Source organism: Jaculus jaculus, chromosome 3 (genome assembly GCF_020740685.1).
Source record: "Jaculus jaculus isolate mJacJac1 chromosome 3, mJacJac1.mat.Y.cur, whole genome shotgun sequence".
Classification (NCBI taxonomy): Eukaryota; Metazoa; Chordata; class Mammalia; order Rodentia; family Dipodidae; genus Jaculus; species Jaculus jaculus.
In genome coordinates this window covers 148,608,172-148,634,294 of record NC_059104.1, presented here as the reverse complement: position 1 = coordinate 148,634,294, position 26,123 = coordinate 148,608,172, and the positions used below count along the sequence as shown (strand labels likewise).

At 43.8% G+C, this 26,123-nt stretch overlaps 2 protein-coding genes across 4 annotated transcripts in view; one reads left to right on the top strand and one right to left on the bottom strand.

The window, feature by feature from the left end:
- Wdr93 (WD repeat domain 93) overlaps positions 1-24,200 on the bottom strand; it is a 62,041-nt gene extending 37,841 nt beyond the window's left edge. The window contains exons 1-7 of one of the 2 annotated variants that reach the window (XM_045145845.1): positions 24,122-24,200; positions 17,010-17,367; positions 15,333-15,525; positions 11,220-11,284; positions 8,533-8,611; positions 3,426-3,541; positions 543-581 (exon numbers count right to left, since the gene is read on the bottom strand). In XM_045145845.1, the coding sequence (XP_045001780.1) occupies positions 543-581; positions 3,426-3,541; positions 8,533-8,611; positions 11,220-11,284; positions 15,333-15,525; positions 17,010-17,315 (798 nt within the window). In that variant the 5' untranslated portion in view covers positions 17,316-17,367; positions 24,122-24,200. The remainder of the gene's footprint in view (positions 1-542; positions 582-3,425; positions 3,542-8,532; positions 8,612-11,219; positions 11,285-15,332; positions 15,526-17,009; positions 17,368-24,121) is intronic. The other variant, XM_045145846.1, reaches the window with a different exon arrangement.
- A 136-nt stretch (positions 24,201-24,336) lies between these two features.
- Pex11a (peroxisomal biogenesis factor 11 alpha) overlaps positions 24,337-26,123 on the top strand; it is a 10,288-nt gene continuing 8,501 nt past the window's right edge. The window contains exon 1 of one of the 2 annotated variants that reach the window (XM_045145598.1): positions 24,337-24,530. Coding sequence is in view for 1 of the 2 variants with exons in the window: in XM_045145597.1 (XP_045001532.1) it covers positions 24,475-24,530 (56 nt within the window). In the remaining variant the exon portion in view is untranslated. The remainder of the gene's footprint in view (positions 24,531-26,123) is intronic. The other variant, XM_045145597.1, reaches the window with a different exon arrangement.

Sequence of the window (26,123 nt, the reverse complement as noted above, 5' to 3'; positions counted from 1 at the left end):
TTAAATTTTTATTAACATTTTCCATGATTATAAAAAAAAAATCCCATGGTAATTCCCTCGTAACTAAGTATCTTGAGATTGCCTTTAAAGTTTCTAGGGCTGGAGAGATGGCTTAAGAGATGGTTAAGGGGCTGGAGAGATGGCTTAGCGGTTAAGTGCTTGCCTGTGAAGCCTAAGGACCCCGGTTCAAGGCTCGGTTCCCCAGGTCCCACATTAGCCAGATGCACAAGGGGGCGCACGTGTCTGGAGTTCGTTTGCAGGGGCTGGAAGCCCTGGCGCGCCCATTCTCTCCCTCTCCCTCTATCTGTCTTTCTCTCTGTGTCTGTCGCTTTCAAATAAATAAATAAAAAAATGAACAAAAAAAAATTTAAAAAAAAAAGAGAGATGGTTAAGGCATTTGCCAGATGCACAAGATGACATGATTTTGGAGTTCAGTTGCAGTGGCTGGAGGCTCTGGTGTGTTCATTCTCTCTCTCCCTCCCTCTCCCTCTCTCTCCTTACAAATAAATAAGTAAAAACATTTAAAAAATAACGTTTCTTACCATTTCAGCATTTTCTGCAGTAACAGGATCCAAGGGGTTCTAAGAAAAAAAAAATCATGACAGGTTTGATGTATGTTCTGCCTTCCCCTGCTGTCTTCTGAAGTACTCCTTTTACTATATATATTAATATTTATTTAATATATATTAATCAATTTATTTATTTATTTGTAAGCAAAGAGAGAGATAGAAGAGAAACAGAGAGAACTGGTGTGCCAGGGACCCCAGCCACTGTAACAAACTCCAGATGCATGTGTCACTTTGTGCATCTGGCTCTACAAGGGTACTGGGGAATCAAACTCAGATCTTTAGGCTCTGCAGGCAAATGCCTTAACTGCTGAGCCTTCTCTCCAGCCCCTGAGGTACTCTTTCTCCCTTAATCCATTTCCTCTTGTGAGAGGTAAATTCATGAAGTAGACATGGAAGACCAATCTTTGGGTGGTCCTCTGGCCTGTAGGATTTTAACACATGGTCCTTATCCTCTAAGATTTAAAATATAATAAAAGAAAATACTTAATGACAATGAGATACATATGAATAAGTGGAGGTAATGAGATAGCTGGGGTTATTTAAATTGACACAAAATCAGCATGTTTGTAAGGTACTACGTGATGCACGTAAGTGCTCTGCATAGTGTTCATTAAGTGAGTATTTTTAAAAATGTTTTAATATTTATTTATTTATTTATTTGACAGTGACAGACAGACAGAGAGAGAACGAGGCAGAGAGAGAGAAAGAGAATGGGTGCCAGGGCCTCCAGCCACTGCAAACGAACTCCAGATGCATGTGCCATCTTGTGCATCTGGCTAACGTGGGTCCTGGGGAATCGAGCCTCGAACTGGGGTCCTTAGGCTTCATAGGCACACACTTAACCACTAAGCCATCTCTCCAGCCCAAGTGAGTATTTTTGATTGGCAAGATACAATGCTGACACTAACAATTATATTTAAGTAACTCCAAATTATGGCTTGGGTTTGATTTACCAGTACCCATGTAAAGCCAGATGCACAGTCACAGTCAGTCATTGCTTGCTTCTCATTGTATGGAAAAATAAGTGGTAGCTGGGTATGGAGGCACGCACCTTTAATCTCAGCATTTGGGAGGCAGATGTAGGAGGGTTGTATGAGTTCAAGGCCACCCTGAGACTATATAGTGAATTCCAGGTCAGCCTGAGCTTGAGTGAGACCCTACCTTGAAAAGCCAAAAGAAAAAGAAAAGAAACGGTAGACTGGAAAGATTTCCCAGTGGTTAAAGGCACTTGCTTTCAAAGCCTGCTGGTTTAGGTTCAATTCCCAGGACCCACATAAAGCCAGATACACAAGGTGGCACATGTGGTTAGAGTTTGCTTGCAGTGCCAAGAGGCCCTTGCATGTCAATTCTGTCTCTCTTTCTCTAGTTACAAATAAATAAATAAAATATTTTATATTTTAAAATAATTTTAAAAAATGAGCAGAAGGGTATGGATGGCCTTAACCCAGAAATCTGCCATTTAAAACCAAAAAGACTTTCAAGCCCAACAGGATGACTAAACACCAAGACTACATGTGAGAAGCGTCAGAAAAAAATGTACAATTAGCAAATTCTGTCAGTGTATAGAGGACATCCACTGTGTAGAATGGTGTTTATTCCAGGCTACTCAGCGAGCTCAACAGTGAATGTCATCTCAACTTCTGCCTTTTATGTTGATAAGCTTATAGAATATTCAGTACCCAATACAATATGTTTGTGTGAGTATAATGCTGGGGATTGAACCAGGAGCCTCACTCATGCTAGGCAAATGTTCTACCACTGAGCTACACCTCCTGCCTAGCACACCTAAAACTATACGTTTTAAAGAGTACTCAATTAATATCAATTAGTGATTTAAAAAGAAAACTAGTAAGTGTGTATCATATAAATTTAGTCAATCTTTACTATGAAACAACTTGAAGATATAGCAAAAGGCTCAGACATCATTCAACTTAACTGAGATGGTAGATTGCAATCTACTAAGAAAACAGAGATTTACATATTCCTGTGGGGGGGGGGTGCACGCGTGCGGACACATGCATGCATGCTATTGTTGAGAATATTTAGTGAAATTCAAAATATGAAGGGATTACTGAACACCAGAAGGGGGAGAAGTTATCCATGGGGCATTCTCTTTAGAGAAATGTCTGGGTGCAGCCTCATGGAGAAGCCCCCAGACAAGAGCAATGTCAAATTTCCATTTACTCAAGACATCTCTACTTACTAATATTTTATTTTATCCAAAGGAAATCAGTTTTAGACACATGGCCCATTGTTCCTGTTGTCTTCTCTTACAGCCTCATTGGTCCTGAAATTTCCAGGACAATAGAGGCTAGATGTGGGTCAAGGGTGGGGAGAAACATATTGGTTACAATGGAAGATATGGGGGCTGGAGAGCTGGATCAGCTGGTAAGGCACTTGTCTGCATATCCTAAGGTACTTGTCTGCAAAACCTGATGACCTGAGTTCAATTCCCCAGTACCCACATGTAGCTGGATGCAAAAAGTGGCACATGCATCTGGAGTTCATTTGCAGTCACTAGAGGCCCTGATACACCCATTTTTTCTTTCTCTCTCTGCTTATTTCTCTCTCTCTTCGATAAGTAAATAAATAAATAAACAAATAAATAAATAAATAAAAAGATGTGGAGCTGTGGAGATGGTTCAGCAGTAAAAGCACTTGCTTGCAAGGCCTGATGGCCTAGGTTTGATTATCCAGTATGCACATAGGGTCAGATGTAGAAGGAGGCACATGTGTCTCCAGTTCAAACTCTAGTTTATTTGCAGTAGCAGGAGGCCCTGGCATATCCATTCATATCCCCCCCCATAAATAAATAAATAATAAATAACTTTTATTTAAAAAGAAGACGTTTCATACCAGTTGCGGCTGTCTGATTTTTTTCTTTGAATTTAGAGCGAGTTGGGGGTGCTCCACTTCTTTGAGCCAAGAATCCTTGGGCAATTTATACACATCTAGCCAAACATCCCCAGATCCTGCATTAGGAAACCAAACAACCATTGAGCAACTGCTGTCAGGCAACAAATTTCAGCTGAAGAATGGCCTGTCTTCTCAGAACTGCTGGCTGAGACCCATCCCCTCTCCAGTAGGCATCCATGGAAAAGCAATTGGGATGAACTCAAGGGGTATCATGGTATCATTGCACAATGGTTACTGCATGCTCTCACTCACCAAAGAACTTTCACATAGAGTCGCCCCCTCATGACAGTGTTCTCACAGAACCAGGGGCTTCTCACAGTCACAGCACTGATACAACAGCACTTTTTTTTCTTAACCAAACTGCTCTGTTGGGTCCCCGTGCTTTTAGTTATTCTATGACATTCTGCCCTGGAGTTGTACCTGTCTAGGGAGGTAGGCGACACATATAGGCATAATGGGGGAGCAATTCATCAACATCCTACTCAGCTATAGATCCTGCATGCTACAATACTGATCTGCCAGGCAAGATACACTCACCCATGTAATAGTGGCATGATTGTTATGGGAATAATCAGCTGTGGTTGGATGTGTGGCCCGCTCCACAAGAGGGAATTCATGCCTAATATGGTAAAACTGGTCAAGAGCCCATGGCTAGTCAGCTATAGATCCTGAAGGAGAACGACTACTGTTTGGTAAATGGGCATGCTGTCAAACTGCCTTCTAACTATTTATATCCTAAGTTCTGCTCTCAGCCTTGGTCAGGGAAACTTTTTGCAGGGGACAGAGATTACTACAGTACAGAGACTCGTAACTGAGCAAAGTGCTGAGGATAAGTGACTACTGAGTGCTCAGCCCTAAACGACACTCTACAACACCCCTGCCAAAGTTCAGGGAACATTACAGAAAAGGGCAGAAACAATGTAAGCACTGGAGGAGGGAGGAGTGCTGTGAAACGCTATCCTCTGTTCATGTCATGGCTGTTACACTCAAGAACCCCCAGCAGCTGTGGTTACCTGCATAAGATTGGGCCTGTCAACACCCTAGCATGGATGGAGGACGGGCTCATGAGGCCTAGCCCTCCTTGAGGAATTCGTAGGGGTTAATGGCTGCTGGAAGAGGAAGCCATTTTCCTCAGTTGTACTGCCCCTGGTCAGTTGCCCATGTGCCAGTAAATAAGCACCCACCCATGCTCATGCAGGCAAACCTAATTAAATGCAGTGGTTCACACACACAAAAAAAGACCTGGAACGAGGAAGAGGACTTGTTTGGGAATAAGTCAGGGGTTCACCAGGAGTAGGAGAGGGTAAGAGAAGATAATGGGGGTGATTACGATAAAAAACATTATTTACATATATGAAAGTATCAAAGAGTATTTTTTGTGTGTTTTTGAGGTAGGGTCTCACTCTAGCCCAGGCTGATTTGGAATTCACTAAGTAGTCTCAGGTTGGCCTTGAACTCACAGCAGTCTTCCAACCTTGGCCTTCCAAGTGTTGAGATTAAAGGTGTGCACCACCACACCCAGCATTCAAAAAGTGTATGTATGTATGTATGTAGGTATGTGTGTATGTATATGCGCGCGCGCGCACACACACACACACACACACACATATATATACACAAAATTATTATTTTTGTTTTTTCAAGATAAGGTCTTGCTTTAGCCCAGGCTGACCTGGAATTCACTATGTAGACTCAGAGTGGCCTCAAACTCATGGCAATCCTCCTACCTCAGCCTCCTGAGTGCTGAGACTAAAGGCGGGCACCATCATACCCAGCTCAAAAAGTATTTTTAAAAGTTATTTTAAAATGGTAGCTGGGAGCCAGGCATGGCGGCACATGCATTTAATCCCAGCACTCAGGAGGCAGAGGTAGGATTGCTGTGAGTTTCAGGCCACCCTGAGACTACAGAATGAACTCCAGGTCAGCCTGGGCTAGAGTGAGACCCTACTTTGAAAAACCAAAAAAAAAAAGGTAGCTGGAATGGTGAATCTCAGCACTTGGGCTGGCAGACTGGGCTTTAACCAATTAATTTCAGCAGAAATGCACCACCCTGCTGTCACATAGCTCTTGTCATGGTGTCATGACAGCAGATCACCTCTGCGAGTGCTGTCTTCACACCAAAGTCATAGCATTTGGTCAGTCACAAGAAAAATGTCAAATTGGAGCTGAGAGGCATTCTTTGTGCTTTCCCTGCAAAGGGTCAAGATAATCAAAAGGAAGCCATCACAGGGGTACAATATAGTAACACTTGACAAATGCAATATAATATTCTCAAGCCAAAAAACTATGTAAACTGGGTGTGGTGGCACACCCTTTTAATCCCAGCACTTGGGAGATGGAGGTAGGAGGATCACTATGAGTTCAAGGGCAGTCTGGGACTACAGAGTAAGTTCCAGTTTAGCCTGGGCTAGAGTGAGACCACACTTCAAAAAAACCAAAAATTAAAAAATTTTTAAAAAACAAAAATAAATAAATTTACATATATATATGTAATAAAAATTATGAATGGACTGGGGAGATGGCTCAGTGGTTAAAGGCACATGCTTGCAAAGCCTACTGGCCAGAGTTCAATTACTCAGCCACCCATGTAAAGCTAGATGCACAAAGTGGCTCATGCATCTGGAGTTTGTTTGCAGTGGAAAGAGACCCTAGCTCATTCTCTTTCTTCCTTTCTCTCTCTCTGCTTGAAAATACATAGCTGGGCATGGTGGCACGTGCCTTAAATCCCAGCACTTGGGAGGCAGAGACAGGAGGATTTTCATGAGTTCAAGGCCACCCAAGAAAACATAATGAATTCCAGGTCAGCCTGAGTTAGAGCAAAACCCTACCCCAAAAAGCAAAAACAAAAAAAGCCGGGCATGGTGGCGCACACCTTTAATCCCAGCACTCGGGAGGCAGAGGTAGGAGGATTGCCTTGAGTTCGAGGTCACCCTGAGACTCCATAGTGAATTCCAGGTCAGCTTGGGCTAGAGTGAGACCCTACTTCAAAAAAAAGGGGGGGGGGCTGAATTGATGGCTTAGTGGTTAAGGCACATGCCTGCAAAGTCTAAGTACCCAGGTTCAATTCTCCAGGTCCCATGTTAACCAGATGAACATGGTGGTGCATGTGTCTGGAGTTTGTTTGCAGTGGCCAGAGGCCCTGGCATGCCCATTCTCTTTTCTCTCTCCCCCTCTCTCTGTCTCTAATAAATAAATAAATAAATAATCTTAAAAAAAAATAAAAAGCCAGGTGTGGTGGCACACACCTTTAATCCCAGCACTTGGGAGTCAGAGGTAGGAAGACACCCTGAGACTACATAGTGAATTCCAGATCAGCCTGGAGTAGAGCAAAACCCTACCTCAAAAAAAACCCCAAAAAACATAAAAGTATTTCAAAAAAAAAGATGAAATAAGGTGGAAAATCTGAAGCTAATTGTTATTGTTCATTAACAATATTGCATGTGTTATTTGCTTTGTATGCACATGGGCTAAATATAGGTATTAGTGAAGCTAGGTGAAAGGAACTGTGTTGTCTTTGCAACTCTTCTATAAATCTAAGATTATCACACATGTGTGCGTGTGTGCGTGCGTGCGTGTGTGTGTGTGTTAGAGGCAGCAGATTGAGGTCAGGGATCTTCCTCAGAGCTCCCCTGTGGTAGATGGAACACAACATCAGGAGTCCTGCTCCTTTTCTCTTCTGCCAGTTCTTATTTGAGTTGGAGTCTCCTATTGATCCTAAAGTCTTCTGTTTCTTCACAAGCTCTGGTGATTCTCAAGTCTCCACTCTCCTATGGAACTGGGATTACTGATGCTGTTATGTGGGTCCTGGGGATAGAACTCAAGTGGTCTCTCAAGCCTCCTCAGACCCTTATACTTGTATAGGAAGTGCTCTTAACTGCTAAGCCATCTTTGCACTTAATTTGTTTTAAACAGGGTCTTGCACTCACTAGAGCTCACAGAATCAGCCAGACTATCTAGCCAGTGAGTTCCAAGGATTCTCCTGTCTGCCTCCCGATGCTGTAATTATAGAGGCATGCTACCATCTCCACATAAAAAAATTATTTATTTACTTATTTGAGAGAGAAAGAGAGGGAAGAGTGCCAGGGCCTCTTCATGCTACATATGAACTCCAGACACATCCACCATTTTGTGCATCTGGCTTTATGTGGGCACTGGGGAATCAAACCTGAGCAAGCGGAATCAAACCTGGACAGGCAGGCTTTGCAAGCAACACCTGAACAAATAAAACATCTCCCCAGCCCCATCCCCAGCTTTCCCCCCACCCTTTTCTTTTCGAGCTCAGGCTAACCTGGAATTCACTAGGTAGTCTCAGGCTGGTCCTAAACTCACAGCAATTCTCCTACCTCAGCCTCCTGAGTGCTGAGATTAAACGTGTGTGCCACCACATCCAGCCCATCCCCAGCTTTATTTATTTTTATTTTTATTTATTTATTTTTGTTTTTCGAAGTAGGGTCTTACTCTAGCCCAGGCTGACCTGGAATTCACTCTGTAGTCTCAGGGTGGCCTTGAACTCAACAGTAATTCTCCTACCTCTGCCTTCCAAGTGCTGGGATTAAAGGTGTGCGCCACACGCCTGGCTTATTTTTATTTTTTATATTTTGGTTTTTTAAGGTAGGGTCTCGTTGTAGTCCAGGATAACCTGGAAATCACTACATAGTCTCAGGGTGGCCACGAACTCACAGCCATCCTCTACCTCTGTCTCCCAAGTGCTGGGATTAAAGGTGTGTGCCACCACGCCTGGCTCCTAGCTTTTTATGAAGGTGCTGGGGGTCCAAACTCAGGCCCACATGCTTGTACAGCAAGCACTTTAGCTACTGAGTCATCTCTCTAGGCCCTTGTTTTTGTTTTTATGAGACAGTCTGTAGCCCAGCCTGGCTATGAACTCACAGTCCTCCTGCCTCAACCTCTCAAGTGTTGGTATTACAGCTATGTACTACCATACCTGGTTAAATCTAAAAGCATTTCTAAGGAAAAGGACTGGAATGAACGGAGCCATCTGGAAGAGGAGTAAATCTAAACTTTCTTCATAGCCCTTGGGTGACCTTACCTTGGAGAAGGAAGGCTGCAAAGTCCCCGCCATAAGAGATTTTCATTTTTACACAGGTGCTTTGCTTGCTGGTGTCATCCTGAAAGGAAAAAAAGAGGCCAATATATTAAGTACAGCCTGGTAACAGGGAAGAGCGCATGTCAGGGCTATCTGTAGTTTGTACCCAGAACAGAGGTCCTTTGGAATATGATGAAATTTCCCAATATGTAACAAAATCTAGTTCTATTTATTTTCTCCAAAACTCAATATTTATTTATTTATTTATTTATTTTTGAGACAGGGTCTCCCTCTAGCCCAGGCTAACCAGGAACTTAATCTGTAGCCCTGGCTTGCCTGGAAATCACGGTGATCCTCCTCCTCCTTCCTCAGCCACCACACCTATTCCTTTCCTTTCCCTTTCCCTTTCCCTTTCCCTTTCCCTTTCCCTTTCTCTTTCCCTTTCCCTTCCCTTTCCCCTTCCCCTTCCCCTTCCCTTCCCTTTCCTTTCCTTTCCTTTCTTCTTTTCTTCTCTTTTCTTTGAGGGAAGGTCTTTCTGTAGCCCAGGTTGACCTGGAATTCACTATGTAGTCTCAGGGTAGCCTCAAACTCACTGCGATCCTCCTACCTCTGCCTCCCAAGTGCTGGGATTAAAGGTGTGTGCTACCACGCTTGGCTATTGTTTTTTTAACCTAAAATGTTAATTACTAAATGCCAGCTAAAATCAAGTCTGGCTTTCAGTTTCCTGAATTGTCTCATAAATATCTTTTCACTACTGATATATTCAGATCACAATAAAAATGAGGTCTATGGATTGTATTTAGTACATTTATTTAGTCTCATTACATTTATAAAAGCTTCCCCACTTGTTTTCTGGTCTAACATTTGTTGAGGAAACCAGGCTGTTTTTGTTTTTGTTTTCACAGTCTAGGTTGGACTAATTGTATTCCCACAGTGTTGACAAGTTCCTGGGGTCCCTGTATTTCCTGTAAACTGATAATTGGATCTAGAGGTTGATTAGATTTAGGTTCAATGGCTTTGGCAAGAATATCCCACTGTGTGCTGTTCTTCCTACTACATCATATAAGGAGGCTCCTACTGGCTAGTTTTCTTTCTTCTGGGGATGTTTTAAGATGAATAATTTAAAACAAGTGTTGTCATCCTGATTCATGACCCATAAAATTCCCCATCAGCCACTGGTGATTATTGTCTAGCCCTAGACCATTTCTCAGCAAAGTGTTTACAAAATTAAGAAAGCTCAACTCTTAACATTCCTTCTGCATTTGTTAGAATTCTTCTGTAAAGATCTTTCTATCATCAAGCATTTGGTTGCCTTTAAATATAGTTTATTCAGAGAGGTGAGGACATATATTTGATTATTTCCCTATTAGTTTTCAGAATACTAAGTTTATACCCTAGCAACCATCAAAGGTGAATATGAAGTTTTTAAAACCAAAAGGGCAGGGTAGAGGATGCAGTTCAGTGGTAGAACATTCACCTTGTATGTAGAAGGCCATTGGTTCAATTCCTAACACCAAAAAACAAACAAACAAACAAAAAAAAAAAAAACCTAAAACAATATAGTGTGAATTTAGGAGTTTTTAAATTTTTTAATGCTTTTTATACATGAACCATACCTTTTTGGTAATGTTCTTATCCAATTTAGATATTGTAATAAATTCTGGTCTTATAAATAAAGAGTAGTCTCTAGACATATTTTTCTTGAGCGCTTTTTGTTTGCTTGCTTTGTTTTCTTCGAGATAGGGTTTCACTCTAGCCCAGGCTTACCTGGAACTCACTGTCCCAGACTGGCTTTGGATTTACAGTGATCCTCCTACCTCTGCCTCCAAAGTGCTGGGATTAAAGGTGTGTGCCACCACTACTGGTGGAAATAGATTTTTTAACTGGATATGTTAGAAGAGGCTCTCTGACCAGGAAGGTGTCCATTTCTTTAGGTTACCATTAAGAGTAAATTTGAGGGCTAGGGAAATGGCTTAGTGGAGTGTTTGCCACTAAAGCTTGAGTGTCCATGCTCAGATCCCCATACCTCACATAAAAGCTGAAAGTTTGGGCTGGAGAGATGGCTTAGTGGTTAAGCACTTGCCTGTGAAGCTTAAGGACCCCAGTTCAAGGCTCAATTCCCCAGGACCCACGTTAGCCAGATGCACAAGGGGCGCACGCATCTGGAGTTCGTTTGCAGTGGCTGGAGGCCCTGGCACGTCCATTCTCTCTCTCTCTGCCTCTTTCTCTCTGTCTGTTGCTTTCAAATAAATAAATAAAAATTTTTAAAAATAAAAATTAAATTAAATTAAAAAGCTAAAAGTTTTGGAAGGCGTCTATAATTCCAGCATGCTGGCAATGAGATGGGAGGTGGTGACAAAAGAATTTTCTAGAAGCTTGCAGACCAACTAGCAAATGTAGCAAGGAACAAGGAGAACAAGAAAACCTGCCTCAAATGAGGTAGAAAGCAAGCACCAACACCCAAAAGTTGCCCTCTGACTTCCACGTGCATGTTGTGGCCTGTACACACCCTCTCTTACACACATGACCACACATACACACATATATCCACATCATTTACACATAAGCGCACAACAAAAATAAAAGAAAATTTGATTAGCTTCAACTTTATGCATTCCTTTATCAGACATGTGCTTTGCAATGACAACTTGATGTGTATCCCAGCTACAAGTGAAAGATGAGGAACTCACCACTTCATTGATAGCTTTGACTAGGAAAAGAACATCCTTATAAAAGTAAAACAGTCTAACGATACCTGAAAGAGAAAAGTACGTGAGCATGGGAGAAGAGTTGGGCTTCATGTCTTACTCTGTGGGCTCATCATCCTGAGCCCAGTCCCTGCATGGACAGTGCTGCTGTGGGTAGTCCAGCTTTCCTCCTCCCTCTCTTGAAATGGTCAGGTTGTTTCTCCTCTGAAGCCTCTCCTACTACCTGCATTTCCTATAGGTCTCCTGGAAGCACAATGACCACATCAATCCCTGCCCCTCCCCCCATTCTAAGCTACCCATTTTGTCACATTATGCCTTAATGCTTCGCAGTTACCCAACTGTTTCCTCTGAACGTGCTGTGTGCCTCTTTCAAGTGCAGATCCTTTGAGGCAAAGAATCACATCTCACTTTTCCATGTGCCTTAGCCCCCTAGACTCCTCATGAGGTTAATTCTGTTGAACTAACAATAATTCTGTTATTCTAATTCCATTTAATCTAAAAACTCCAGCATGTGATTGTTACCTGTGAGTTCTTACCTTTCTTTAGATGCCTTCCATATACTCATAACTTGCCTTTGCATCTAGGATATAGATCTCATGAAGGCATCTAACCCACTGTGGGTGAAAGTCTCTTACCTAATAAAGATTCATGGCTATCTGCTCCATACCAATGATGTGCAAGGGGCAAGGCAGTCTGCCTTCAAATTCATCATGTAGAGGGTTCCACAGACATGAAACCACTTATATAACAAAACATGATGAACATGACCCTTTTGTTACCCAAACTATCTCTGAGCACTTCACACACATATCTTCCAGGTGTCTGAAATTTGTTCATGTTCACATGGAATTCTTCAATTTACATGACTGAATTATACCTAATGCTCTCTACCACTGTTATCAAGGAGTGGCACTTTCAGCCTCCTAGGTATCTAATGCAGAAAGGAGTCTTCATTTTTATTTTTTTAAAAATATATATATTTAATTTACTTACTAGAGAGAGAAACAGACAGACAGACAGACAGAGAATGAGAGCACCAGGGCCTCTAGCCACTGCAAATGAACTCCAGAAACATGTGCCACCCTGTGCATCTGGTTTATGTGGGTTCTGAAGAATCAAACCTGGGTCCTTAGGCTTCACAGGCAAGCACCTTAACCGCTAAGCCATCTCTCCAGCCCAGGAGTCTTCATTTTTCTGCACAGCATGCTTTCCTACTCTCTTACTCATATGTTTGAGTCTTTATAAAGGAGTCAAATTGAGACAGATCTCCTGTAGGCCAAATGGCTTCAAAATCTCTATGTAGGGGGAAGGGGCTCACGGGGCTTCACCATTCACTTGAGGAGCTATTAGCAGTTAGTGGTTCCTGGGGACATTTTCTTCAGTAGTATAACCACTGGTAGGTTGCCCAGGCTCCAGGAAATAAGCCCTCACCCTTGCAACCCTCATTAAACTCAGTTGGTCACACATGTGCCTCAAATGTATCAAAGACGATGACTAGCTGGGAAAAGGAAGGAGATCATGAGTGGAAAGGGAGCAAGAGAAAGTAATAAGAGGTAAACTTAGCCGGACATGGTGGTACACACCTTTAATCCCAGCACTCAGGAGGCAGAGGTAGGAGGATCACCATGAGTTCAAGGCCACCCTGAGACTTCATAGTGAATTCCAGGTCAGCCTGAGCTAGACTCTACCTCAAAGAGAGAGAGAGAGAGAGAGAGAGAGAGAGAGAGAGAGAGAGAGAGAGAAAGAAACAAACAAAAAAGAGTTAAGTATGACCAAAATACAATATGCACATGTATTAAATTGTAAGTAAATTAAAATTTTAAATCTCTGTGTAGCTTAGAATGATCTTGGACTCCTGAGCTTTTCCCTTTTCATTAAACCTCTTGTTTTGAACTGATTTTGTACTTAGAGAAAGAGTGCAAAAATAGTGCAAAAAGCTCCCTATATCCCTATCTTCCCTTAAGTTAGCATCTTACATCCACAGTCCAATTTCCTTTTAATTTTAGTAGCCCCTGCCTTGGCTTAGACCTTCTTAATTTCTGTTCTACATGAAGACAAGTCTTTCCTGGTCTCTCTCCCTCTCTTTTGACTTTTTAAAAAATATTTTTAATATTTTATTTATCTATTTGAGAGAGAGAGAAAGGCAGAGATAGAGAGAATGGGCATGCCAGGGCCTTTAGCCACTGCAAATGAACTCCAGACACATGCACCACTTTGTGCATCTTGCTTTACATGACACTGGGGAATCGAACCTGGGTCCTTTGGCTTTGCCAGCAAGCACATTCATGGATAAACCATCTCAACGGCCCTGGTTGGGTGCTTTCTGCAAGCAGCTCGAACTTGACTCCAACAGTAAAACTGGTACAAGAGGAATGGGGTCATTGCTGTTAGAAACCCGATTCAGTAACTTTGGCCTTTTGGAAATGATTTGTGTAGAAATATTGGTGGATTTGAAACCTTGGCCTAAGAAACACCTTGCAGTGCTGTAAATATAGCTTGATGGACCATTTTGGTCAAAGTTGAAAGACTTGAATGCAGTAAGAACTATGAACTTTGAGGTTTGGCTTAAGAGGGTGACAACAAACTGCAGGAACGGGGCTAGAAGCAGTTTGTATGAGAGGCTTGCTGTGTTCTGCCTGCTTGTGTTCTGAGAACTTGTGCAGGGTTGCACTGAATAGAAATGGACTGGTGTGAGCAGAAGGAAATATCACAGAAAGAAATAAAATCTTCTGGCCCAAACTCCTGCCTGTTCAGCTGCAATTGCTTGGCAGATTACAATGATTGAGACTGAACCAACTGATCTGTATTGGGACAACAAGAAGAAGGCAGACTTTTTTTTTTTTTTTTTCCTAGGTAGGGTCTCACTCTAGCCCAGGCTGACATGGAATTCACTATGGAGTCTCTGGGTGGCCTCGAACTTGTAGTGATTTTTCTTCCTCTGCCTCCCAGTGCTGGGATTAAAGGCGTGCGCCACCATGCCTGGCAAATATAGACTCTTTTGAAGAGGCTGGAATGCTGAAGGAGTGTCCTGTTTTTCTCTTTTGACCTTTTCAACCAAGCTCCTGCCAGAGGGTACTTCATTGTGCCTATGTTGGTAGACAGAGCCTGCTGGGTAGCAAGATGCATATTTTCATAGATGACTAGGGAACAGGAGGAACATTCGGCCCATGGTTGTCCTAATATCACACAGCCACTTCTCTGACTTCCTAGTTTTCTCATACCTCACAAAGTACGGCAGCTCCAGGGCAGTAGTGAGTCACCCAAACATAAAGAGAGGCAAGAGTGGGCTGGGGAGTTGGCTTAGCAGTTAAGGCATTTGCCTGCGAAGCCTAAGGAGCCACGACCCAAGTAAGTGAGATGCCTAAGGTAGAACATGTGTCTGGAGTTTGCAGTGGCTGGAAGCTCTGGCATGTCCATTCTCTCTCTTTCTCTTCCTCTCTCTCTCATAAATAAATAAATACAATTTTTAACAAAAAGGGAGGCAAGAGGGAGTACAGTCTTTGGGGCAAAAAATAGCAATAGTGCTGGGCGTGGTGGCGCACGCCTTTAATCCCAGCACTTGGGAGGCAGAGGTAGGAGGATCGCTGTGAGTTCGAGGCCACCCTGAGACACCATAGTGAATTCCAGGTCAGCCTGGGCTAGAGTGAGACCCTATCTCGAAAAAGCAAAAAAAAAAAGAAAAATAGAAAATAGCAATAGTTCACCTGCCCAAGACATTCCACAGGCTGAGGAAGAAAAGCAAGCGAAGATTTACATGAGCAACAGGACTAAGTGCATTCAGGCTAAACTGCCTGGTTTGAAACATCTTTGTGCCATTGATTTCCTCCTTAAGGTCACTATTTAACATATATGCCTGAGTTCCTCTTCTGAACAGGGATTATGATAAACTGTACTTCTTGGACTGATATAAAGACTAAATGTGAAATGGTTGCTAGTACACCATACTTGCTCTGTAGATATTAGTTACTACTACATGACTAGGAAGAGCTCTCCATGTCTGGCCTGACTCATTCCTGGAAAGGTTAAATTGAACAACAGTCTACAGGCATCTGTAAATTATGCTAAAAAAAAAAAAAAGGAAGGTGAAGAACATACCCATTTTATCCACAGGCACAATAAGTATCTCATTTCCTAAATCTGTGGCCCAGATGTGAGTGACATCAACCTTAGGTTTCTCCCAAACATACATTCTTTTAGCATTGTACAGATTATAGATGGAGAATCCTTTGGCTCCTCCAATAAAGAGATAATCTTGGGCAATAGTCATACAACTGGGTACTGTGCTATGCTGGGAAAACAAAAACAAAGAAAAAAATAAATTATTTTCAGCTACCAATGTCTTTCAATGCTATGAGCTAATGTTTTAAAAGAGGGGCTGGAGTTCTTCCTAGACATATCCTCAAACAGTGCTCATCTGAAACTCTTGCCCAAGCTTACATTTGGCTTTTAGGGGAAAGAGAAAACAAAGAAGTTGAGAACAGATACACGTTGTCAACATGACTGTCTGGCACTGCTAGACACAGGCTAGAGCCTTCGGGGGAGGGGTCTGAGCTTCCAGGCATGGCTATGAATGCCCAGGCTACATGAGGCCACTCCCTCTCCACGCCCAGCACACCTGAATTTAGATTCTGTCCCATAGCCCTGTGACCTTTGGCCAGGTGCCTAGGAAACTCCTTATTAGCCCTCACACAGCCCATCCTCCTGAGACCCTAGATCACCTGATACCTCCTCCCACCCTTCCCCCGCCCCCGCCATGCCTACTTGCTAGAATGACTGTCCCCAAATGTTAATTAGGCATCAGAAATGAACTTGGTATGTCCAATCCCTTAGGACACTTCCCCCACCCTCAGATGCTTATAAACCCATTTCACTGACAATAAACTGAGAAAGTTGTTCAACTTTCTCCTGGGAGTGTTTTTCTCTCATCTTGCGCTTACCCACCCCCTCACTCACCCCTGGTTTTCTGGATGCCTTTGGGAGATGTGGGGGGACTGCAGCCAGTCCCTAGAGCAAGAATCCAGGAACCCACATATGACCACAGGCCCTTGCACTTTAATCAATTTAGGGAACTGTGAGGAGAACAGCTAAGGCATAACCATTATTGTCACCTATCTTAACCATCAGGCACCAAAGGAGAGAGTGGACCAAGAACTCAGGAGTCAAGAATTTACAACATCAGCAGCTGAATATAAAAGGCCTTCATGTAATCTTTTTTTGTTTGTGGGTTTTTTTTTTTTGTTTTTGGCTTTTCCAAGGTAGGGTCTCACTGTAGCCCAAGTTGATCTGGAACTCACTCTGCAGCCTTGGGCTGGCCTTGAACTCACAGTGATCCTCCTACCTCAGCTTCCTGAGTGCTAAACTAAAGATATGTGCCACTACACCAGGCTTTACTTATGAGAGACACAGAGAGAGAGAGAGAAAATGGGCATGCCAAGGCTTCCTACAAATGAACTCCAGACACATGTGCCTCTCTGTACATCAGGCTTTGCTGGGTACTGGGGAATCAAACCTGGGCCTGATATTAGACTTTGCAAGCAAGTGCCTTTGGCTACTGAGCATTCTCCCCAGCCCACCTTTCTGTAATCACTAAGCAGAAGCCCCCCTCCCCCCCAGGCAATTACCAGATCTCTTTTGATCAACAGCAGCATACCTACGATCTCTCAAAAATGCACCTGCCTTGTTAAATGAAGGTTTCTGGTAAGAAGTCCTTCCCTGGAGCAGATGTCTTCATTTATTGACAGTCAACTGTGAAAGAAAGGCACTGTTCCATACCTGGATTTCTGCACATGGAGAGTAGATGGTAGGTGGGATCTGATTGCTCTCAACTTCCTTCAGCATCTCTCTCTCTTCAATAAGTTCCCATGCCCAGCCAATCAGAAGGTCTACCAGCTTGCTGATCATTCGGTAAGGCTGAGGCAGGGAATCCAGACCCATATTCAGGTCCTGAAATTCATAATTTTCTTCATCATCTACAGGCCAGTCCTTCTCTGTGGGGAGTGGAACCTCCAGTGGTCCCCTTTGAGCAAACTGGGGCACCCTCATCTTCTGAGTCCGACTTCTTCTGGAGGATGACATCATAGAAAGTAAGACTGGGAACTTCCAGAAAACTGAAAGCCAAGATGCAAAGACACTGAGAGGAAAAAAAAAAAAAAAGGAAACAAAACAACTAGTCACAATTTTTCTCTAGTACAATGCCCTTGGGGACCGTTTATCTCACTGGCACTTCTTTATTTATCACAGGATTGTTACCGTATTCCTAGGGTATGGTTTTTATACGAGTAAGGAGATCAGAAGACACAGGTATATCCCAGGCCAACCCAAGATATGTACTGTGATGGAAGGGGAGGAATTTGACATTCTGTTGCTTTGTTTACCTCCTGATAAGACATTAGTTGTCTTTTGTCCCAAATGGAATTCACCATCTCTTTTTCCAACTAATACCTTCCCTGGTTTTCTATCTTTGCAAATGCCTCTGTTCAAGCCATAATAAAAACTATCTCCTTTTCTTTGCCATACGTCCTAAACAGATGCAGTTCAGTACTCCAACCCCTGCTATGCAATTTGCTCCTTTCTTACCTAGTGCCACCCAAGAGTTCTATGAGCATCATGCCTAGGGCCTAAGAGATTCTTTAAGGGTCTACAGAAATGTCTGAGAGTCTGAAAAAATATTGACTAAAAAGCCTATAAAACAGCCAGCGTGGTGGCATGTGCCTTTAATCCAAGCACTCAGGAGGTAGAAGTAGGAGGATTACTGTGAGTTTGAGGCCACACTGAGACTACATAGTGAATTCCAGCTCAGCCTGGGCTAGAGTGAGACCCTACCTTGAAAATTCAAGGGAGAGAAAGAGAGAGAGAGAAAACAACAAAGCCTACAAAACAAGAATACGTTAATATTTTAAAAAACAAACAACAAAAAAAAAAAACACTTATTTGAGGCAAGTCCAATAGGCTGGCTTTTTTTAAAATGCAAAACAGCAAGTGTGAGAGAGAAAAAGAGAGAATCGGTACACCAGAGCCTCCACCCAGTGCAATCAAACTCCAGATGTGTGTGCTACTTTGTGTGCTTGCATCACCGAGTGTGTCTGACTTACATGGGATCTAGAGAGTTGAACATAGGTCCTTAGGCTTGCAGACAAGCACCTTAACTGCTAAGCCATCTCTTCAGCCACTGCTTCAATATTTCTAAAAATATTTATCAACTCTGCTCTGTAAGTATAAGAAAATAGGTAACCTGGACTTCAGAAAACTCAAAATTGTGTAAAATTCTGGGTAAAAAAGCATTTCAAGGGCTGGAGAGATGGCTTAGCAATTAAGTTGCTTGCCTGTAAAGCCAAAGGACCCAGGTTCAATTCCTTAGGACCCACGTCACCAGCCAGATGTACAAGGTGGCGCATGCATCTGGAGTTCGTTTACAGCAGCTGGAGGCCCTGGTGTGCCCATTTTTTTCTCTCTCTCACTCCCCCTCCCCCTTCTACCTCTCTGCCTCTTTCTCTCTGTCAAATAAAATATTAAAAAAGGATTTCAAATGTTATATTTTTAAGACATTTAATGAGCATAGAATACATTTTAAGATGCTCAACTTAGCCGTATGTGGTGTCCCAAGTGCTGGCTTTTAACCCCAGCATTCAGGAGGCAGAAGTAGGAGGATCACTATGAGTTCAAGGCCAGTCTGGGATAGAATGAGATCCTACCTCAAAAAAAAACCAAAAACAAACAAACAAAAAACCTGAAGCCTGGCATGGTAGCGCACACCTTTAGTCCCAGCACTGGGGAGGCATAGGTAGGAGGATCAGCATGAGCATGCCAATTCTCTCTCTCTCATAAACAAACAAACAAAACCCCCAGCAAAATAAAGATGCTTAACTTGTAGGGGTGAAGGGATATGCACTGTAAGAGTGTCTGTGTTCCATTAAGGCTGCCATCTTCACCTGTTTCTGCATACTGGAGTGTATCTGTGATGCTGCCACAGCATGAAGGAGGAGAAGAGCTGACCACAGGGAAAGGACCACTTGAAGTAATTAGTAAGAACTGTAATTTGAGCTCACACAGGGCCAGGAGTAGTACCCACTTTCACCACTCAGACAGTAATATATCTTAATTCACAGACACTGGGTAGAGCACTCACAAGAATATAACCTCGGTAGTGGGGAAAATTAGCCTAGAATAAATATTACACTGGTATCACTCATCAAATCTTAGGATTTCGAAGATTAAGACTGGGGAGATGGCCAATATGACAACCTGAGTTCAGTTCCCCAGAGCCTACATAAACCTGGACATAAACCTAGTGTGTCTGTAATTCTAGCATTTCTACAGCAAGATGGGAGCAGAGACAGAATTCTTGGAAATTCCAGGTCCAAGGTAGCATGGCATATGCAGCAATAAACAATATGAGACTGTCCCAAGGTGGAAAGCGAAGACCAACAACCAAGTTTGTCCTCCACATATATACCACAGAATGCATATGACTACATTCATATACACAAACAACTATGTGTGTGTGTGTGTGTGTGTGTGTGTGTATATATTTGTTTAAATATATTAAATATTAAATATATATATTTAATCTATTGAGAGAGCAACAAAGAGGCAGATATAGAGAGAGAATGGGCATGCCAGGGTCTCTAGCCACCAAAAACAAACTCCAGATGCATGTGACACCATGTGCATCCGGCTTATGTAGGTTCTGGGGAACTGAATCAGGGTCCTTAGGCTTCACAAGTAAGCGCCTTAACTGTGAAGCCATCTCTCCAGCCTGCAAAATATATTTCTTAAAAGGAATTTAGAAGACCAACCTTTCTGTGAAACTTAATTGCCCTTCCAATGAAGTAAAAGTAGCAACATCTAGGATACAAGAAAAATTTAACTAGCATACAGAGAAGCAAGAATATATAGGCCATAGCCAGGCGTGGTGGCACATGCCTTTAATCCCAGCACTTGGGGAGGCAGAGGTAGGAGAATCACTATGAGTTTAAGGCCACCCTGAGACTACATAGTGAATTCCAGGTCAGCCTGGGCTAGAGTGAGACCCTACCTCGGAAAACCAAAATAAATAAATAAATAAAAATTATATATATGTACATGCCATAGTAGTGAGAAAATTCAACCAATTTAATTCAATCTGGAATCAATAATCAGCAATATCAGATAAAAACGTAGTAACTGGGGCTGGAGAGATGGCTTAGTGGTTAAGGCACATGCCTGCAAAGCCTAAGGACCCTGGTTCAATTCTCCAGGTCCCACGTAAGCCAGATGCACATGGTGGCGCATGTGTCTGGAGTTTGTTTGCAGTGGCTAGAGGCCCTGACTAGCCCATTCACACTCATTCTCTCTCTCTCTCTCAAATAAATAAATAAATCTTTTTTAAAAATGTAATAACTGGGCTGGAAAGATGGCTTAGTGGTTAGGCGCTTGCCTGTGAAGCCTAAGGACCCCGGTTCGAGGCTCGGTTCCCCAGGTCCCACGTTAGCCAGATGCACAAGGGGGCGCACGCGTCTGGAGTTCGTTTGCAGAGGCTGGAAGCCCTGGCGCACCCATTCTCTCTCTCCCCTCTATCTGTCTTTCTCTCTCTGTCTGTCGCTCTCAAATAAATAAATAAAAAATTTTAAAAAAAGGTAATAACTGGAAGGACTGAGCCATCAAGAGAGGAAGGACTGCTTGGAAAGGGGATGCTCAGGAGAATGGGGTGGGGTGGGAGGACAAAAGAGGCTAATGGGATGGGAATACGATCAAATTACAATATGTTCATGTATTAAAATTCTCAATGAAAAATATTTTTTCAAAGTTATAACTGGGCTGGGGATGTGGTTCAGGAGCTAGAAAGCCTGCCGAGCATGCACAAAGTCCTGATCCCAAGATACCAAATTAATGGGGTGTGCACTGGAAAGGTAGGGAGGCAGGAGAATTGGAAATTTAAGGTCATCTTTAGCCACATAGTGAATCTGAGGACAGCCTGCCCAGATGAGACTTTGTCTCAGTAAGTAAGTAAGCAAGCAAGCAAGCAAGTAGGTGAGTAAACCTGTTAAATTATGGGGAAAATTATATCGGCATCCATGTTTATTTATCTTTTCATGTTTAAAACCAAGGGGAAATGCTGTACATATTAGTAGAGACAAAGAAAATAGTAAAGAGTCAAATCAAACTTTTAGGGATAAAAATTTTAATGTCTAAAATGAAGAATATACCATATCAATTAACAAGATTTCAGAGTAAAACAAATTAGATGAATAGAAGGAAAAAAACAACAGTGAACCTGGGAGCTGGGGTTTAGTCAGTTAGGAAAGTGCTTCCCTACCATACAGGAGGCCCTGGGTTCAATTCCAAGTACCATATGAAACTAGGCAAGGGTTATATGCCTGTAATACCACCACTCAGAATGAGGAGACAGGGGATCAGAAATGTGATTCCAGCATGGGCTATATAAGACCCTGCCTCAAAAAAGAAAGGAGACTATCTTTTAAAAAGGAGAGGAAATGAAATGAGGGCTGGAGAGATGGCTTAGCAGTTAAGGCACCTGCCTGCAAAGCCAAAGGACCCAAGTTCAATTCCCCAGAACTCACATAAGCCAGATACACAAAGTGGCGCATGTGTCTGGAGTTCACTTGCAGCAGCTAAAGGTCCTGGCACGCCCATTCTCTCTCTCATAAATAGATGCATAAAAATATGTTTAAAAACAACTTTATTTTGCCTTTTTGTGTTCTCCCTTGCCCCCTCATCCAGTTTCTTCTGTCCTTGCCCAGACTTACTCAGAGGTCCCAGCAGCCCCACTTCCAGCCTCTCTTTATGCCTTCACTAGTACTGACAGCCTGTCCATCTTCTACCCAAGGACAGGAGGGTCTTGGGGAAATGGAGATGCGGGTTTGCAGTCACCACCAGAACCCTGCAAGGTGAAGTAGGAAGCCAGAGGGTCATTGGGGTTCATGGGCAGGGTGCCCTGTAGGCAGCTCCTGTGGCCAAGTGGGTGAAGTGGACAGTGCTCCAACTGCCTATGTGTCCTGTCACCTGGGCTCCAGGAGCCCAAAAGGAGGCAGTCTACCTGCCACCACCCCACAGGGTACAACTAACCTGTAATATCCAAGTGAATTCCAGGTCAGCCTGGGCTAGAGTGAGACCCTACCTCAAAAAACAAACAAAAAAGCTGGGCGTGGTGATGCACGCCTTTAACTCCAGCACTGGGGAGGCAGAGGTAGCAGGGGACCGTAAGTTCGATGCCAGACTAAGACTACATAGTTAATTCCAGGTCAGCCTGGACTAGAGCAACACCCTACCTCATAAAACCTAAATAAATAAACATAAAAAATAAAATCGATTTTTACAAAGGATTAGCAATCCATGGGGCCAAGAGGATATTCGTACCCAAAGCCTAGTTTCCTTCTTGTAATCACATTCATGGAAATTATTACCCAAATGATCCAGGACCTGCACAAGCCTTTTCTTTTCCCTTGCAGGGAGGCACAGATGCTAATCTATGTAAACCACAAGTATACCTAAAAAGGTGCCCATGGTATGGCTATCTGCAGAGCTGTGGCTATGGCGTTAGCATGTCCAGGTGTATGTAGGGTCCCTTTCAGTAATGCAGGTAGGAGCCAGAAACTGGAAGAGAAGTGGGAGAACGCTGTCCAGGAGCCATGCGTCACTACACTATGGTATTGTAGCTGTGTCTCCAGGCAGTCCAAGGAGCCTAAGAATTTCAAAAGCAAGCCTGGCTTTCTATGTGATGAAGATATACTTGCCAGTGCAGGAAAGCATAACATACTTAACAACTTTGTTTATAACTTTTAAAAAGTTTTTTTTTTTTTTTTTTTTTTTTTAAGCTGGGCATGGTGGCGCATGCCTTTAGTCCCAGCACTTGGGAGGCAGAGGTAGGTGGATTGCCCTGAGTTCGAGGCCACCCTGAGACTACATAGTGAATTCCAGGTCAGCCTGGGCTGGAGAGAGACCCTACCACAAAACAACAACAAAAAGTTTTTTAAATTTATTACACACAGGAGGAGGGAAGGAGAGGGAGAGAAAATGGACACTCCAGGCCCTTTTAGCCACTGCAAATGAACTCCAGATGCATGCGCCACCACATTCATCTGGCTTAGGTGGGTTCTGGGGACTCGAATCTGGGTCTTAAGTTCCTCAGGCAAGTGTCTCAACTACTGAGCCATCTCTCCAGCCCTTCTTTGGTTTATAAGTTTATAATACTTAAACATATAGTACGTGGGTCTCTCTTGGTGTGTACTCTTACGCGAGGCCTGCTAATGATAGGGGTAGGCTTGACCCAGCGATTACAGATTACAGGACGCTTTAGTTTGTGGCCATAGGGGTACGCACATCTTGTAAAAACTACTGTAGGGGGCTAGAGAGATGGCTTAGCGGTTAAGCGCTTGCCTGTGAAGCCTAGGGACGCCGGTTCGAGGCTCGATTCCCCAGGACCCATGTTAGCCAGATGCACAAGGGGGCACACACATCTGGAGTTCGTTTGCAGTTGCTGGAGGCCCTGGCGCGCCCCTTCTTTCCCTCCCTCTCTCTCTCTCTCTCTCTCTCTCTCTCTCTCTCTCTCTCTCTCTCTCTCTCTGCCTCTTTCTCTGTCGCTCTCAAGTAAATAAATAAATAAAAGAATTTTAAAAAACTGCGGTAACAGACTGCGTGGGGCTCCATCTTCAAGCAGCTCAGTAGCGCCAAGTCACCGTCATCTACTTTGCCTGCCCTTGGCGCACGCTGCGCCTTCCAGAATTTTCTCAGGAAACAACCTTAAACTTCCGTGTTCAATAATCCGGACAGAGAATTCTCGCCCTTCAGCCCCGCCGCGTCCGGCTAGGAAGGAGCGCGCTCGGAGCCGATGCAGGAGGCGGGGAGGACTCGGGGTTCCGCGGATCGCACCCGGAGTTCCTCGGTACCTGGGCTCCGAGGGGAGACGCGGCGCCTCAGGATCCCGCGCTGGAGAGCGGCCGGGAGCGTGCCCGCGGCCCGCGGAGCGCGCTGCCGCCCGGCTCGGCGTCTCCCGCGGCTTGCCGTTGCCTTAGTAACGCCACTTCCGCCTCCGACCGGAAGCCCGCCGAGGCGCGCGCCCGACGGTGTGTGTCCGCCCCCGACGTGGGCGGAGAGAGCCAGTCCCGCCCACCCTGAAGTTTCCCAGAGCCCGACTCGGTTCCCCAGGGACCCACACGGCTTTCTTTCTCCCCCCTTCACCCCCCACCGAGGACCCACGAGTGAGCCGGTGGGGGCGCCGCGCGGCCTCGGGCTGGGCGCCATGGACGCCTTCATCCGCTTTACCAACCAGACCCAAGGCCGCGACCGGCTTTTCAGGTGAGTCAGGTGCCAGCGGCCGACACCCCCCCCTGGTCTCCGTTATCGGTATTACTAAATCGAGGCGACCAGGGGACGCCGCCGTCTCCCATTGAGGAAGTGGAGGGGTTCGAACCCGTCCTTACCCGAAACTTTATGGACTGGCCGCTGACTCCGTGCGTGAGTGTGCGTGTGCGTGTGTGTGTGTCACAACAGCCCACGAACCCGCCTCCACTCCGTTTTCCTCTCTCAGAGGGAAGCAGTCCTTAGCATCCTTCCAAGCGGTTTCTTTTACAGTCAAACTTTGTGTTGGCCTTTGTGGCCAGGGAAGCAGACCACTTAGTGGTGGCCTTGAATACAGTCTTGAATCGCTTATGGAGAAAGTTTTTATTTATCTTCCTTATCTTCCATTGCCCAATCAGTGTCATTGAGGTACTTGAGTGTGACATAGCTGTTTAAACTGTAAAAGTACAGTGGAGCCTTAACAACTGCACCTGCCAAGTGCGTGCTTGTGCCAGTGAAAACAGCAGTGTGTAATACTAACAAACCCTTCATGGTGTTTCTCTTACAGATCCTTCTTGCTCACTCATCAGTAAGAAAGTTACTGTTGCAGTTTTATGTAACAGCTCTTCTCTTCTAGGTCTTCAAGTGCTAATGCAAACACACCAGTAAGAAAAGTCCTGATGATGAGACCTTGGGAGGCTTGACGTTTCAGTGTCTTACAACGATTAATTTATTAACCTTTATCACAACCGTACTTTAACTATCCCCATTTTGCAGATGGGAAAACTTAAACAGAGGGGTTAAGAGCTAAGATGGCAAAGCCAAGAGATGCAAGTCCACACAGTTCGATTCCAGTGCTCACCTCTTTTTGTTTGTTTGTTTATTTTGGTGTGTGGTGTGTGCCTGCATTCATATGTTTGTAGGTGAATGTGTGTGCATGCATGCGTCACATGGGGAGGCCAGAGGACAACTGCAGATGTTGTCCTCAGGATGCCACCACCTCTTTTTGAGGCAGGGTCTCTCACTGGCCTGGAACTCACTGATTCAGCTAGACTAGCGGTCTCTGTCCCTAATGCTAGGATTACAAACATGTTCCACCATGCCCAGCATTTATGTAGGTACTGGGGATTGAAGATCCTTAGACATGTGACTGACTAAGCTGTCTCCCTGGTTCCAGTACCTACCTTTCTGATTGATTTGGTAGGTTTTCAAAGTGGCTGCATTATATACAAGCTTCATTAAATTTAAAACTTGTAATTTCTATGTTGTCAAGGAGGTCTTCCAATAAAATTAAAATTCAGGATATACTTGTTCAATAAAGTCTGAGATCACTATCATTTATTTCTTAACCCTCTTAAGTATCTGCATAATCATAAACTGACCAGAATTCCTAAAGTAATACCTTGTTTTCAGATCTACCTCTATTCCTAGACCAAATCTGAGAAAGGAGAGTACATTGACTTGAGTGGCTTGAGAGACCTAGCTGGAAAGCATATTGGAAAAAACAGGGATAATCCCTGTCTTCCCTCCCTCCCTCCCTCTCCTCTTCTTCATTCCCAAAAGCTAGTTTGCCATTTTGGAAAATGCCACTTTTCTGGAGGTTTTATTTTG